Here is a 13,165-nt window from a genome sequence, read left to right as displayed (position 1 = left end):
TGCTCTCCTTCATCATAAAGCTTGCTTAAAAATTGGAATGCTAGATATGAAGAATCTACATCCTCATTTCCCCATGAGCCTCATACTCTAGTAGGGGGAGACACACAATCAACAAATAAACACTTCTCTATTACATAAGGAGATGATGATAGTCAGGGATGAGAAGTGCTTGATCCTGCTGCTCTATACAGGGTGGTCAGGGAAGACTTCCTGGAGGAGATGATATTTGAGTCAAATCCTGACAGAGGTGAGGGCACAAGCCAAGTGGATATCTGGGGGAAGGGCATTCCAGCAGAGGGAACAGCATGTGTTCCGTTCTCTCCACGTCCTCATTTCCCTTTCCCGCATCTGTTCCCAGCACTCCACTGAACATGCTTTCCAATGACTTCCCAGGTCCCAAGTCTAGGGGACACTTTTCTGTCCTTACCTAACTCAACCTCTCAGTCACATTCAGATGACAGGACCCTTTCCTCCTTCTTGGACCTCTCTGTCTCATGGATTCTAGACCCTTGCTCTTGCCCTATCAGCTGGCCTCCATCACACGCTCTCCCAGCCCACCATTCCTCCTGGTCTGGCCTCTCCACCCCTGTGGGCTCCATCTACCCAGACATCGCGCATCATCCCCGTCCCCTCTCTGGATCTTCATATTCTCTCTCCTCATGTCTGCTGTTGTTGTTAGCTGCTGTCCAGTCAGTCCCCCAACTCATGGCAACCCCATGCACGACGGGATTGGACCATTCTGCTCCATGGGTTTTCTTTCTTTTTTTTTTAATTAGTTAATTTGTTGTTGTTGTTGTTGAGAATATACACAGCAGAACATACACCAATTCAACAATTTCTACACGTATAATTTAGTGACATTGATTACATTCTTCAAGTTGTGCGAACATTCTCACCCTCCTTTTCCAGATTGTTTCTCCACATTAACATACACTCACTGCCCCCTAAGTTTCCTATCTAATCTTTCGAGTTGCTGTTGTCAGTTCGATCCTATATAAATAATGCTTAAAAGAGCACAATGCTCAAGGCAGGCGTTCTCTACTAATTAAGTTAAACTATTGCTCAGTTTGGAAACCCCGGTGGTGTGGTGGTTAAGTGCTATGGCTGCTAACCAAAAGGTCAGCAGTTCACATTCACCAGCCACTCCTTGGAAACTCTATAGGGCAGTTCTACTCTGTCATATAGGGTCGCTATGAGTCGGAATCAACTCGACAGCAATGGATTTGGGTTTTTTGGTTTTTATTGTTTAGTTTAAAGGGAATATTTGCAGGGGGTATTTTTGGTTTAAGGTTTAAAGATTACCTCAGAGCAGTAGTTTTGGGGATTCATCCAGGCTCCATGACTCCTGAAAGTCTAAATTCCATGAGATTTTGAAATTCCATTCTGCATTTCCCCTGTTTTGATCAGGATTTTTCTATAGAATCTTTGATCAAAATGTTCAGTAATGCTCCATAGGGTTTTCATTGGCAGTTTTTTTTGAAAGTAGATTTCCAGACCTTTCTTCCTAGTCCCTAGTCTGTCTTAATCTGGAAACTCTACTGAAATCTGTTCAGCATCGTAGCAACACACAAGCTTCCGCTAACAGATGAGTGGTGGCTGCACATGGGGTGCATTGGCTGGGAATTGAACCCAGATCTCCTGCATGGAAGGTGAGAGTTCTGTCACTGAACCACTACCGCCCCCATTCTTCATATCTACCATTCCAGTTGTTCCCTGTCTATACACGTGATCCTCTCTCCCTGTCCTAAAATATTCCACCCTCCACCCTGCTACCCTCTCTTTTCTTGAACACCTCCTCGAGAGACAGCGGTCTGCGCTTGATTTGCTTTCTGACTGCCAGTACTCTGGCTTCCCCTGCCTCAAGGCAGGGCTGGCTCATGACTATGTGACCTGTGCTGTCACGCAGGACCCCACTCTTAGAAGGGCCTCGTGGCTTAGAAAGACCTCATGCTTGGTTTAATGCTTTGCTATTGCCACCTTATAATTCTTCATAATTTTTTCATTTTGCACTGGGCCCTGCAAATTATGTAGCTGATTCTGCCTGGAAGCCACCATCATCTCATGCCCAGATTATTGTGACAGCTTTTTAACTAATCTCCCTGTTTCCACCCTCCCTCCCCACCCCCAGTCTTTCTTCCTCATAGCAGCCAAAGGAATCCTTTAAAAACACACTGAATCTCATTACTCCTCTGTGCACAGCCCTCTAATGGCTCTGCATCTTACTCACAGTGAAAAAACCATAGTCCTTCAAATGACCTTCAAGGCCCTACATGATGGGGCCACCTGCTACCTAAATTCTCTCCCTCTTGCCTTTCTAGATGAGCTCCAGAGCACACCCAGGGGCATTTACACTGGCTGTTCCCTCTGCCTAGAATGCCCTTCCTCCAGATATCCACTTGACTTGTGCCTTCACCTACATCAGGATTTGACTCAAATGTCACTTCCTCCAGGAAGTTTTCCCTGATCACCCTGTATATAGCAGCAGCACCAAGCACTCCTCATCCCTGTGTATCATCGCCTAGAAATGTGCTTATTTGTTGACTGTGTGTCTCCTCCTACTAAAGTATGAGGCTCACGGGGGCAACCACTGTGGCTTGTTCCCCATTGTGTCACCAGGGCCTGCACAGAGTAGCCACTCAATGAATGGAGAAAGGGGGCAAAAGGGGGCACTGGGACAGGCAGGGACAAGGCACCTCAGGAATACAGGGCACAAGGAGGAAGTAGGGGGGCAGAAGAGGGACACTATAGATCAGCCACTGAGGGATAAAGAATTTGTTAAGCTGCAATGTTGGACCATGGGGAGCCAGGGGCCCTCCCCCAGGGACCACAATGGGTGAGGATTGAGGGGGTTCAGGGGAGAGGGAGGCTGAAAGTGGGAGAGGATCAGGCTGGGGAAGGGGTGCTGCCTTAATTGTGAACCTCTCTCATCCAGGCCCCTTGGGTGGTGGAGGGCAGCCGCCCTCCAAAGGGCTGGCCCCCACAGGGTAAGGTGGAGTTCCGGAACTACTCCGTGCGCTACCGGCCAGGCCTGGACCTGGTACTGAAGAACCTGAGTCTGTGCGTGCATGGTGGCGAGAAGGTACCATGAGGTGGGATGACTGGGTGCGTACTTGTGCTGGCGGTGGGGGGTGCTGCCACAGCCCTTCTGGGGAGCATGGGTCTTTGAGAGAGCAGGTGTCCAGCTCAGACCTCTGCTCAGCCTCTTTAGGGGAGTCCCGGGGACACCCCCTCCTCCCTGAGCTCTCCCAGCCCCTTCTGACTCATCAGTCTCCCCCTGACAGCCCCCTCGCCCACCCACTGCAGGTGGGAATCGTGGGGCGCACAGGGGCCGGCAAGTCGTCCATGACCCTCTGCCTGTTCCGCATCCTGGAGGCAGCAGAGGGTGAAATCCGCGTTGACGGTCTCAATGTGGCGGACATTGGGCTCCATGACTTGCGTTCTCAGCTGACCATCATCCCTCAGGTACAAGCCTGTCATGCACTGGCCACACCGACCAATGGCCCTGGTTCCTGCTTTAGGGGAGGATTTTGTGACTGGCAAAGCTGAGGTTTATCACTTCCCCGCAGGCAATTTTTCTATCTGCTTGGCCACTGCCTTTGTCCCGGAGGGCTTGGGACAGAGTGGAAAAGGGCAACCTCAATCCCTCTCTTTTACCCTGACCCCGGGACCCATGGCTCCTGAGGCCTGAGCTGCCTCCTTCTGAGGCCTTGTTGTGTCCCCAGGACCCCATCCTGTTCTCGGGGACCCTGCGTATGAACCTGGACCCCTATGGCAATTACTCAGAGGAAGACATGTGGCAGGCCTTGGAGCTGTCCCACCTGCACACATTTGTGAGCTCCCAGCCCGCAGGCCTTGACTTCCAGTGCTCTGAGGGCGGGGAGAATCTCAGGTAACAGAAGGGAGGCGGCAGGTCACGGGGAACCACCGTGAATTGCAGCAGGGTGCATGTACGGGGTGTTATTTTGTACTGAGCATGTTCTATGTGCCAGACACTGGGCACTACCTCACTGACTCCCCACACAAGTCCCAGAGGTGGTCCATGATCTCATTTCACAGATGAGGAACCTGAGGCTCAGCAAGGGTAAGGGGCTCGGCCAAAGTCACACAGAGAAGGCATGCCTGGGATTTGAACCAGGCCTGGGAGATTCTAAAGCCCTATGTCCATGTGAGGTTGTAACTGCTATGCTTGGCCTGGGGAGGGGGCTCTGGGCTGAACCTGTGGAGAAGGTAAGAGGAAGGACTAGCTCAGTGCTTTAGGAAAATCACAAACATTTTCCAAGATGGATGCCACCTGGCCTGTAGTTGAGGTGTAGGTGAAATGTGCTCTCCAGGCTTTTCTTGGCTCCCCTCCAAAGCTGGCCTGACGCCCCTGGTTTTATATCCTCAGCCTTTGGGCTGTGCATCAGGGAGGGGCCAGGAGGCCCTTTGAGATGAGTCTTATTGAGTCTAAAGCCTTGAGATGCCCAGACCTGCGTTAGCTGTGTGATTTGGGGCAAGTTGCATAACCTCTCTGTGCCTCCTTTTCCTGCACTGTAAAATGGGGATAATAACAATCCATGCGTCTTAACACCAGATTGTCCAAAAACAATATAATGTGAGCCACATATGTGTAATTAAAATTTTTCTAGTAGCCACATTAAAAAAAAGTAAAAAGAAACAGGCGAAATTGTATTGTATATATAACTATATTATAATATATTTAAATAATACAAATATCTTATAGTATATTTAAATATATTTTAAATTTAAATAGATTATAAAGTCTATTTTATTTAGCCCAATATATCTAAACTATGCTTATTTCAAGGAGCCCTGGTGGCACAGTGGTTAAGTGCTGAGCTGCTAACCAAGAGGTAGGTGGTTCGAACCCACCAGCCACTCCACAGGAGAAAGATGTGGCAGTCTGCTTCCATAAAGATTACAGCCTTGGAAACCCTATGGGGCATTTCTGCTTTGTCCTGTATGAGTCGATATGAGTCAGAACCCAACGGGTTTTTGCTCATTTCAACATGTAATCGATACAAAAATTATTCGAGATATTTTACCTTTTTTTTTCGTACTGAGTTTGGAATCCAGTGTCTGTTTTACCCTTGCAGCACGTCTCAGTCTGGACTAGCCATATTTCAGGTGCTCAGTAGCCACGTGTGGCTGGTGGCTATCATAGTGGGCAGCAGTCACAGGGACATTGTGATGAAATGGAAAACACTTAGCCTGGTTACATGCTAGCTATTTTCTTCTTCTTATTTTCGTAGTCTTTCTATGCCCCTGGAACCTCCCCAGACCTCAAAAAGCAACAACAGCACGAACTAAATAACCCTTTACATCTTCTCAGCACTTAACAATGAATGTTAAAGCACGGTGGCCTCCACTGTCCCGTTTAAGGCTTACTACAGTCCTGTGGGCCCAAAGTGAGGCTCAGAAATAACAGGTTAGCTGCCCACAGTTGCTCAGCTAGCAAAGAGGCAGGGCAGAGTCTCAGGAAAGAGAGGGCTTTTACCCCAAACCTTTCCTTCCTGCATCTCAGCCACCTCCCTCACCCATACAATGGGTAGGACTCCCCACCACCCCAGGCGGCCCTTCAAGGCCCAATGTGCATGTTAACTGGCTTTTGGTTACAAAATCACATTGGAGGTGGCTGGTGGTCAAGCATGGGCTCTCCAAACCCCACCCCCCATAGCTGTTTCTCCCCAGTCTCCTATAGCCGCTTGCTATCAGCACCTCCCCTAGAGCATTCCCCCCCCCACCCCACCCCCACACACACGCACACACGCACACACGCACACACGCACACACACACACGCACACACACGCACACACACGACAGGCTCTGAGACAGAAATTGTCTCCCCTCCTCCCTCACAGAGCTTGTAGCCACTTCAAGTATACCCAGTATCCTGTGCCAGTCCCACCGTAAATCAGCTCCGAATTCTATGTGGTGGCTCATTCTGTTGCCAAAACCTTCATTAGTTGCGGGAATGGGCCAGAGAGCAAGCCTGGCCTTCGCTCCTGCGGTGCTGACTCACCCCTTTGGGTAGAGCTGAGGTATTTATCCTTGAGTGTGGGAGTGTGGTGGCCTCTGGGGTTGGGAACACAGCCTCGCTTTGTCCACTGGCTCTGGCTTCCAAGATGGGAGGTTAAAGGTACGAATCCTGGCTGTCCTCCACCTCCCCAGTGACCAGACACGGGAAGTCCCTGGATTCTTCCCTGCCGTACCCATTCTTTGGGAATAGAGCTCTGACCTCTGTTCTTCATGGCAGCGGGAGGTGACCGGACTGTATATGAGGCACAGCAAGATGGCACGGTGAGGCGTACATGCAGGTGCCCAGGAAGAGCCACTTAAGCGAGTTCATGTTGTTGTTAAGTGCTGTCGAGTCAATTTTGGCTCATAGTGACCCCATGTGACAGAGCAGAACTGCCCCATAGGGTTTTCTTGGCTCTAATCTTTATGGAATCAGATCACCAGGTACTTCTTCCTCGGAGCAGCTGGGTAGGTTCGAACCTCCAACCTTTCAGTTAGCAGCCGAGCACTTAACCGTTTGTGCCACAAGGGCTTCTTAAGAATGTTCTTAACCAAAACCAAACCAAACCAAACTCATTTCCGTCAAGTCAATTATGACTTATAGTGGCCCTATAGGACAGACTAGAACTGGTTTCCAAGGAGCGGCTGGTGGATTTGAACTGCCAACATTTTGGTTAGCAGCCAAGCTCTTAAACACTGCGCCCCCAGGGCTCCAGCATGTTCTTACAAAGGTATAAATAGCTGATAGGGAGAAACAGAGAAACATGGCACCAGTGGAAGAGGAAGGATGGGGGAAAAGCAAAGAAAGCGGAGGCTGAAGTTCCCGAAAATAGACTGGGGGATTTCACAGTGTCACAGAACACTGGTTCTACCCCCGAGCCCCTCATCATCCCTGTGGTGTCCAGACCTCATGTCTGGGTTCCAGGGAGGGCTAGGCTGTGGCATAAATGGGAGAGGTTATACAGGAAGCCAGACCTGAGCCCTGGGGAAGGAGTGGAGACAAAATCGGGTCAGGGAGCAAGGCCTGGAGGCAGGTCGGCGGCTCCAGGCTGCAGATGCCTGCCTTCTCCATTTCCAGCGTTGGCCAGCGGCAACTTATGTGCCTGGCCCGAGCCCTGCTCCGCAAGAGCCGCATCCTAGTTTTAGACGAGGCCACGGCCGCCGTTGATCTGGAGACTGATGACCTCATCCAGGCCACCATCCGCACCCAGTTTGAGAGCTGCACAGTGCTGACCATCGCGCACCGGCTCAACACCATCATGGACTACACTAGGTGGAGCTTGGGCACCAAACAAGGGGGGATCTGGTGGGGTTGCCTGGGGCACGGGGAAGGAGCAGGACAGATTAGGGTTATCTGGGCAGGGGAGACCTCATCGGGTTGTCTAGGGCATGGGGGACAGAGTGGGATTTCCTGAGTTACGGATTAGAGGCTGGAGAGAGTGGAGTTACCAGGGCATGGTTGTGGGGGCGGGCAGTGCTGTTTTCTTGGGGTAAAGGAGATACTTTGGGGTTACCATCGTGTGGGGAAGGGGCACATTGGGGCCCCCCAGGCATTGTGAATCACGCACAGGCCACCACCATTCTGCCTCCTATTAATGATACGATCTTCATGCTGAATCCCAACATTTCCTGAGCACCTAGTTACAGAGAGCTCCTACCACCATCATTGCATTTGCAATGATGAATAGGAGCCTGTGAATAGGAGCCCTGGTGGCATAGTGGTTAAGTGCTTGGCTGCTAACCAAAAGGTAGGTAGTTTGAACCCACTAGCTGCTCTGCAGGAGAAAGATGTGGCAGTCTGCTTCTGTAAAGATTAACCCATTGCCGTGGGTCGATTCCTACTATAATAGCAACCCCATAGGACAGAGTAGAATTGTCCATGGGTTTCCAAGGCTGTAAATCTTCATAGAAGCAGACTGCCACATCTTTCTCCCACGGAGCAGCTGGTGGGTTCAAACCACTGACCTTTTGGTTAGCAGCCAAGCATTTAACCACTGTGCCACCAGGGCCTTGGAAACCCTATGGGGCAGTTCTACTCTGTCCTGCAGGGTCACTATGAGTCAGAATCTACTTGACGGCAATGTTTTTGGTTTTTTACCACACCATGAGATGGATATAATCATACCGTTCCATAGAGAAGGAAGCAGCTTGGGGAAGGTGTGTGGTGCCTGGGTCCCTGCATTGGTGCCTGTGACCCAGCATGTGTTTCCTGGCCGCACCATCAGAAGCTGATGCCTTGCAGTAGGGAGTGCACGGATCTGGAGCCAAACAGCCTGAGACCCAGGCCCAGCTCAGCTGCCAGCTGCTGCATGACCAGGGGCAATGCACAAAACCTTTTTGAGCCTCCGTTTCAAATGGAAATGATCACATCTCTCAGGGTTGCTGTAAGGAGTCAATGAAATAATGTGTGTAAAGTGCAGGTGGTCCTGGGAAATGCGATTTCCTCCCCCCAGCCCCTCACCTCTTGCCTTGCTGTAAGACTCTGAAAGGATTAGGGAAGGGGTCTTGCCCTCGGAATCGGAATCGTCTGGCTTCCTTGGGGAGGCAGGCCACTCAGCCAAAAGGAAAAATTGTGAGCTGTTCCCTCATTGTGTCAAATGCCAAGAAGTGGTGCTGGAAGCTGAGGGGGGTCTAGAGGGCTCAGAAGGCTCATGAAAAGCGGACTGATAGGCTGACCCCCTTAGATACATGAGGGGGTGGGAACTCTGAGGGGAGAGATGGTGGAAAGCTTGAGCAAGTCTGTGTGGAAGGAGTATGGTGGGAACGCATCAGTGGGCCATCATTCATTCAGTAAACATCTGTAGAGAGAGGAAGGAGGGCGCCGTGGGCAGGGTAAAGGGTCAGACCTTGCCCCTCTCTCAGAAGTGAACCCATATGGCTAGCACGACCTTGGGATCTAAGCTCACCACCCCCTCAACACACACACTCTCATCCAGGCCCCCAGGACCCCACCGGGAGAAGGGAGGCTGGGCAGGAGGCACTAGGCCCTGGGTCCAGACCAGGGAGAGGGCCAGGGCAGAGAGGACCTGTTCTCAGGCCTAACTGAAAATGGTTCATTCACCAGCAGCCCTGAGAGTGAGGCTCAGACTGACCTCAGAGGCTGGGCGTTCATTCATTCTAATGGGGGAGGCAGAAATGATCAAATAATCATGCTACTGCATGTGCAGTCAGAGCCTGCAGGGAAGCGCAGAGGTCCATGTGCATGTAGGCCAGAGGAAGCTGACCACACAGGGCAGCCAGGGGAGGTTCTCCTGAGGATGTGAAGCACCAGCCGGGCTCCAAAGGATAAGTAGGAGTTGGGGGTGGGGGTAGAGACGGAGCTGAAATTTTCAGACAGCAGATACAACACATGTGAAGGCCCTGAAGCAGGAGGGCACGAGGCTGGAGTGCAGAGGGCAAAGGGACAGTAGAACCAAGATGAGGGGGAGCGGGGGACAGGCCCTATGGTGGCCTTTGAGGACTATGGTAATGTTTTCGGTCCTAACCCTAAGAGCAATATTCTCATTGCCACTGAAGAGTTTTCTGGGGATGGAGGTGGGAGGTGGGGGGAGGAAAAAGGCAGTCTCCTGGGCTCTAATTTGGGCAGGGGCTGGGCAGGGATGTCCACAGAAACCTCCTCCCTGACACGTTTCTGGGAGCTCAGGAGGTGGGAATTAGACAGGACGGTCCAGGCCTCCCCCTGGTCTGGACCCAGGGCCTTGCCCCTCCTGCCCTACCATGTGGAGCCAGTGTGTTAGCCCTGCACCAAGTGTACCCTGTGTTTGGTTGGTAGGAGTTTCTAATCGCAGGCCCAAGCCTGACTGTGGAGGGCAGGGATCCACCGTCAGTGGCAGCCAGATTGGCAGGCACAGCCCCAGATTCCAATGTCAGGCCTTGCTGCAGCCCGGTTTCCCGCCGTGCCTTTGTGAGCTGGCACAAAGCAGATGGAAGCGTGCAGGGCCCCAGCGCGCAGGCTGGTGGCTCCCTGTGCACAGCCCGCCTCAAGCCCTGTGACCCCAGAGAAGGGAAGGGCTCATTAGGGAAGGTTTTTGGAGCCCCGACTAGCAGAGATGAATAGGCCCCTGTGTTTGATCCCAGAAACCGCCTCATTTGCCGGTAGAGCAAAGGGAGCAGCTAAAATAACCAGCCTCGCAAGCGTCCACACGTGGCTGTGTTGGGTGGGTTGACTGAAGTAGGTGGGTTGGCATATCACTCCGGGTCCTGAGCAGTCTCCAGAAGGGCAAGGTTGGACTGTGTGGCCAGGTCCGAGCTGATGGAGACCTGATCATTTCTCTTCTTTGACTAGGGTCCTGGTCCTGGACAAAGGGACAATAGCTGAATTTGATTCTCCAGCCAACCTCATCGCAGCTAGAGGCATCTTCTATGGGATGGCCAAAGATGCTGGACTTGCCTAAAATATATCCCCGGGATTTCCTCCTGGCCATCCCTGGTTTTCACCAGGAAGAGAAATGACACCAAATATGTCTGCAGAATGGACTTGAGGACAAACGTTGGGGGCAGTTGTTAGATTTTGCCCCTGTAAAGTGCCTCATAGTATAACTGTGCTAAATGCTTTAGATGAGGAAGTGAGGCCCAACAGGTGAATGATGTACTGAGGTCACAGTTAGTTTGAGGCAGAGCCCTGGCTAGTCCTTGGGTCTCCTGATTCCCAGTCGAGTATTATTTCCACACTGCATTGTTCTCAATCATTTTATGGAATGACCTCCCTCCCAGTTATGATTTTTTTTTCATGTTTTCTATTCTGAAGTATTTTTTTAAATAAAACTTTTCGTCCTGGAACAGGAGACTGCCAGGCCAGGCCATCCTTAAGAACTGAGTTCTGTACGTGCGGGTGCTGGCCAGAATGCATTAAAAATGGAACACTGATGAATAAAGTGATGTGCTCAACAATATCTACACTCCTATGTAGCCTTTCTCCACCTGTGCACAAGGTTTGGGGTTAGGATGTTTGGGGGAGGCAGGAAGGGGGAGACACGGAGGTGGACTTTACATCCGTCTGCATAGCTGCAGCTATCTGAAAACTTTGGCCCCAAAAGCTTTTTGCTGGAAATAGTGTCTTCACAACTAAAATTCACTGGGTAATTGCCATAGTTCCTGCTCTGTGTGGACAGTATAAAAAGGTGAGAAATAAAGCCCCTGAAATCTGACCTAAGGCCTCGCGGGAAAGCTGTTGTGAACACCTCCACGTCTGTGTCACCCTCCAGATCACGAAGCCGGTTTCTCTAGGGGCTCAGAAGTACATGGTGCTTTATCTCCTCACTCCTTTACAAGTCTATTCCAGACAGTCCCCACAACCACTGCAGCCTCCCAGTCATTCATCTTCCTCAGCCTAGTGGAAGCTGAGTATGCGAGCTCAGAGGCCACCACCTCCCTGGCTGGTAAGGGAGATGTGAGGGGGTCAATTAAATGTGCATTCGTGGGTGACCAACGGAGGGTTCATTTTCTGCAGGTCACAACCCACCTGGCACAAGACCTGTTTGATTTGGAATGGATCTCTTCCCTTTGTTATCTCACTAAGTTTTCGGGTCTCTGTCATTTCCTATGCCTGATTCTTGGGATGATGTGACTTGTCTGTGGGTGTTTTTCCCCCCACCCTAAATGGTTAGCAATAAGTGTGGAGATGGCTCCTTTGATCTGCTTTTTCTATATGCTCTGGGTCAGCCTGCGCTGCAGGACCATTTGTTAAAGGTTAATCACATTTTTTGTTTTTTTTTTTGGCAGGCTGTTTCTGCCCAGGATGTTTATAAGCATATGGAAGGAGACGTCCATCCTAGTGATAAAGCAAGTATGAAAGCACAAATGCCCAAATTATGCTGCCTCTCCTTGGTGCTAAGACAAGGTCTCTGCTATGCTGATCTATTAGGCCAATCTGGCATAAAGTCTGCTTTGTGAGGCTCTGGCTGCCCTACAACAACAGAAACACAGATTTATTCAGCATCGTTCTCAGCTAAAGATCTGAAGGTGTAAGGCTGTATTTCCTCTTCTGTCTTGGGAGTTTGCTTCTGTGCTCATCACAGCCCTGACAGGAGCCAACAGCCCAAAGGAGAGGCTCAGTTGTATAAAGGAAATAGGATAACCAGAACATGTGGTTAATAGGGGATGACCTCCATCTAGCTGGCTCAGCTTCTCAGTGGAAATGAAGCTAACTGCTATGAACTGGGAGGAAAGACACCACACAAAGTATGTCTTCAGGTGCCAGTGACAGGGTGTGAGCAGCAGCAGGATGGTGGTGGCCCACGTGACAAACGGGTCCAGAGCTTCTTCCTCCAGAGCCTGTCCCTCTGAGTCCCCTCCAACTAGCAGTCTAGTGCTATTTAGGAGGCCAGAATGAAAGAATATGGGCTCGGTCAGTTAATATCTAATTTTAATAACATTTGTTATGTTTGAACAGTCAGCAATGCATAAAGAAAAACTTCTCCGGTCAATGTGTACACGCAGTGTGAATGAATGCTTTAAATACGCAGTGGAAGAGGAGGGGTGAATTCATAGTTAACAAAGCTAAAAAAAATTTTTGTTATAAATTACACAAAGCATATAAAAATATTTCTCTGAATGCATAGATTAAGACTTAAAACTCACCTACCAGCAACTGTGCAGTCTTACCCCACTGCCATAGGCAGGAGTCTGTTAGACAACAGAGGACTTTATAGAGGAGAACAGAGATGGTGCAGGGCAGAGCCACCTCGGGCCTATCTCTCACCTGAGACACCAAGACCGTTGCTCGCCTGTTGCTAAGCCTGGGAGATGCCCTGGTAGGACCAGGCTATCCCTCTGTAGCCAACCTCCCAGCCAGGGGCTTCCACTGCTTCTAGAGTCTTCACTTAATCTGGATGGCTGCAAGAGTTTTAACCCCAGTAAATTAATACTGAATTTATTTCCCCTAGGAGTGAACCAGCCTTAATTCTATCAGTAAAATGTAACTTTTTTTTCAAAGCAAAGAAAAAAAAAGGCTAGTACTTCTAGGTAAACTGGCTTCTGATTGATTGAAACACAAGGGTGCTTTCTTCCTTAAAGCACTTACAGAAGGGAGTAATAAGTCACCTTCACTCTGCTATGCATATACTCCCTACAAGGGTGAGTAAGTCACCATCAGTAATTGGTGGAATATAATTAAGTCACTAAATTGAGTGACTCCATGAAGTTGGC

The 13,165-nt window shown here is 50.2% G+C and overlaps 1 protein-coding gene across 1 annotated transcript in view; it reads left to right on the top strand.

The window, feature by feature from the left end:
• The window catches only part of ABCC3 (ATP binding cassette subfamily C member 3), a 48,107-nt gene extending 37,541 nt beyond the window's left edge, over positions 1 to 10,566 (top strand). The window contains exons 28-32 of the mRNA XM_023732840.1: positions 2,933 to 3,079; positions 3,304 to 3,462; positions 3,723 to 3,889; positions 7,098 to 7,292; positions 10,305 to 10,566. Of these exons, the coding sequence (XP_023588608.1) occupies positions 2,933 to 3,079; positions 3,304 to 3,462; positions 3,723 to 3,889; positions 7,098 to 7,292; positions 10,305 to 10,413 (777 nt within the window). The 3' untranslated portion in view covers positions 10,414 to 10,566. The remainder of the gene's footprint in view (positions 1 to 2,932; positions 3,080 to 3,303; positions 3,463 to 3,722; positions 3,890 to 7,097; positions 7,293 to 10,304) is intronic.
• The last annotated feature ends 2,599 nt before the right edge of the window (positions 10,567 to 13,165 follow it).

Source organism: Trichechus manatus, unplaced genomic scaffold (assembly GCF_000243295.1).
Source record: "Trichechus manatus latirostris isolate Lorelei unplaced genomic scaffold, TriManLat1.0 scaffold00054, whole genome shotgun sequence".
NCBI lineage: Eukaryota > Metazoa > Chordata > Mammalia > Sirenia > Trichechidae > Trichechus > Trichechus manatus.
This window is presented reverse-complemented; position numbering and strand designations above follow the sequence as displayed.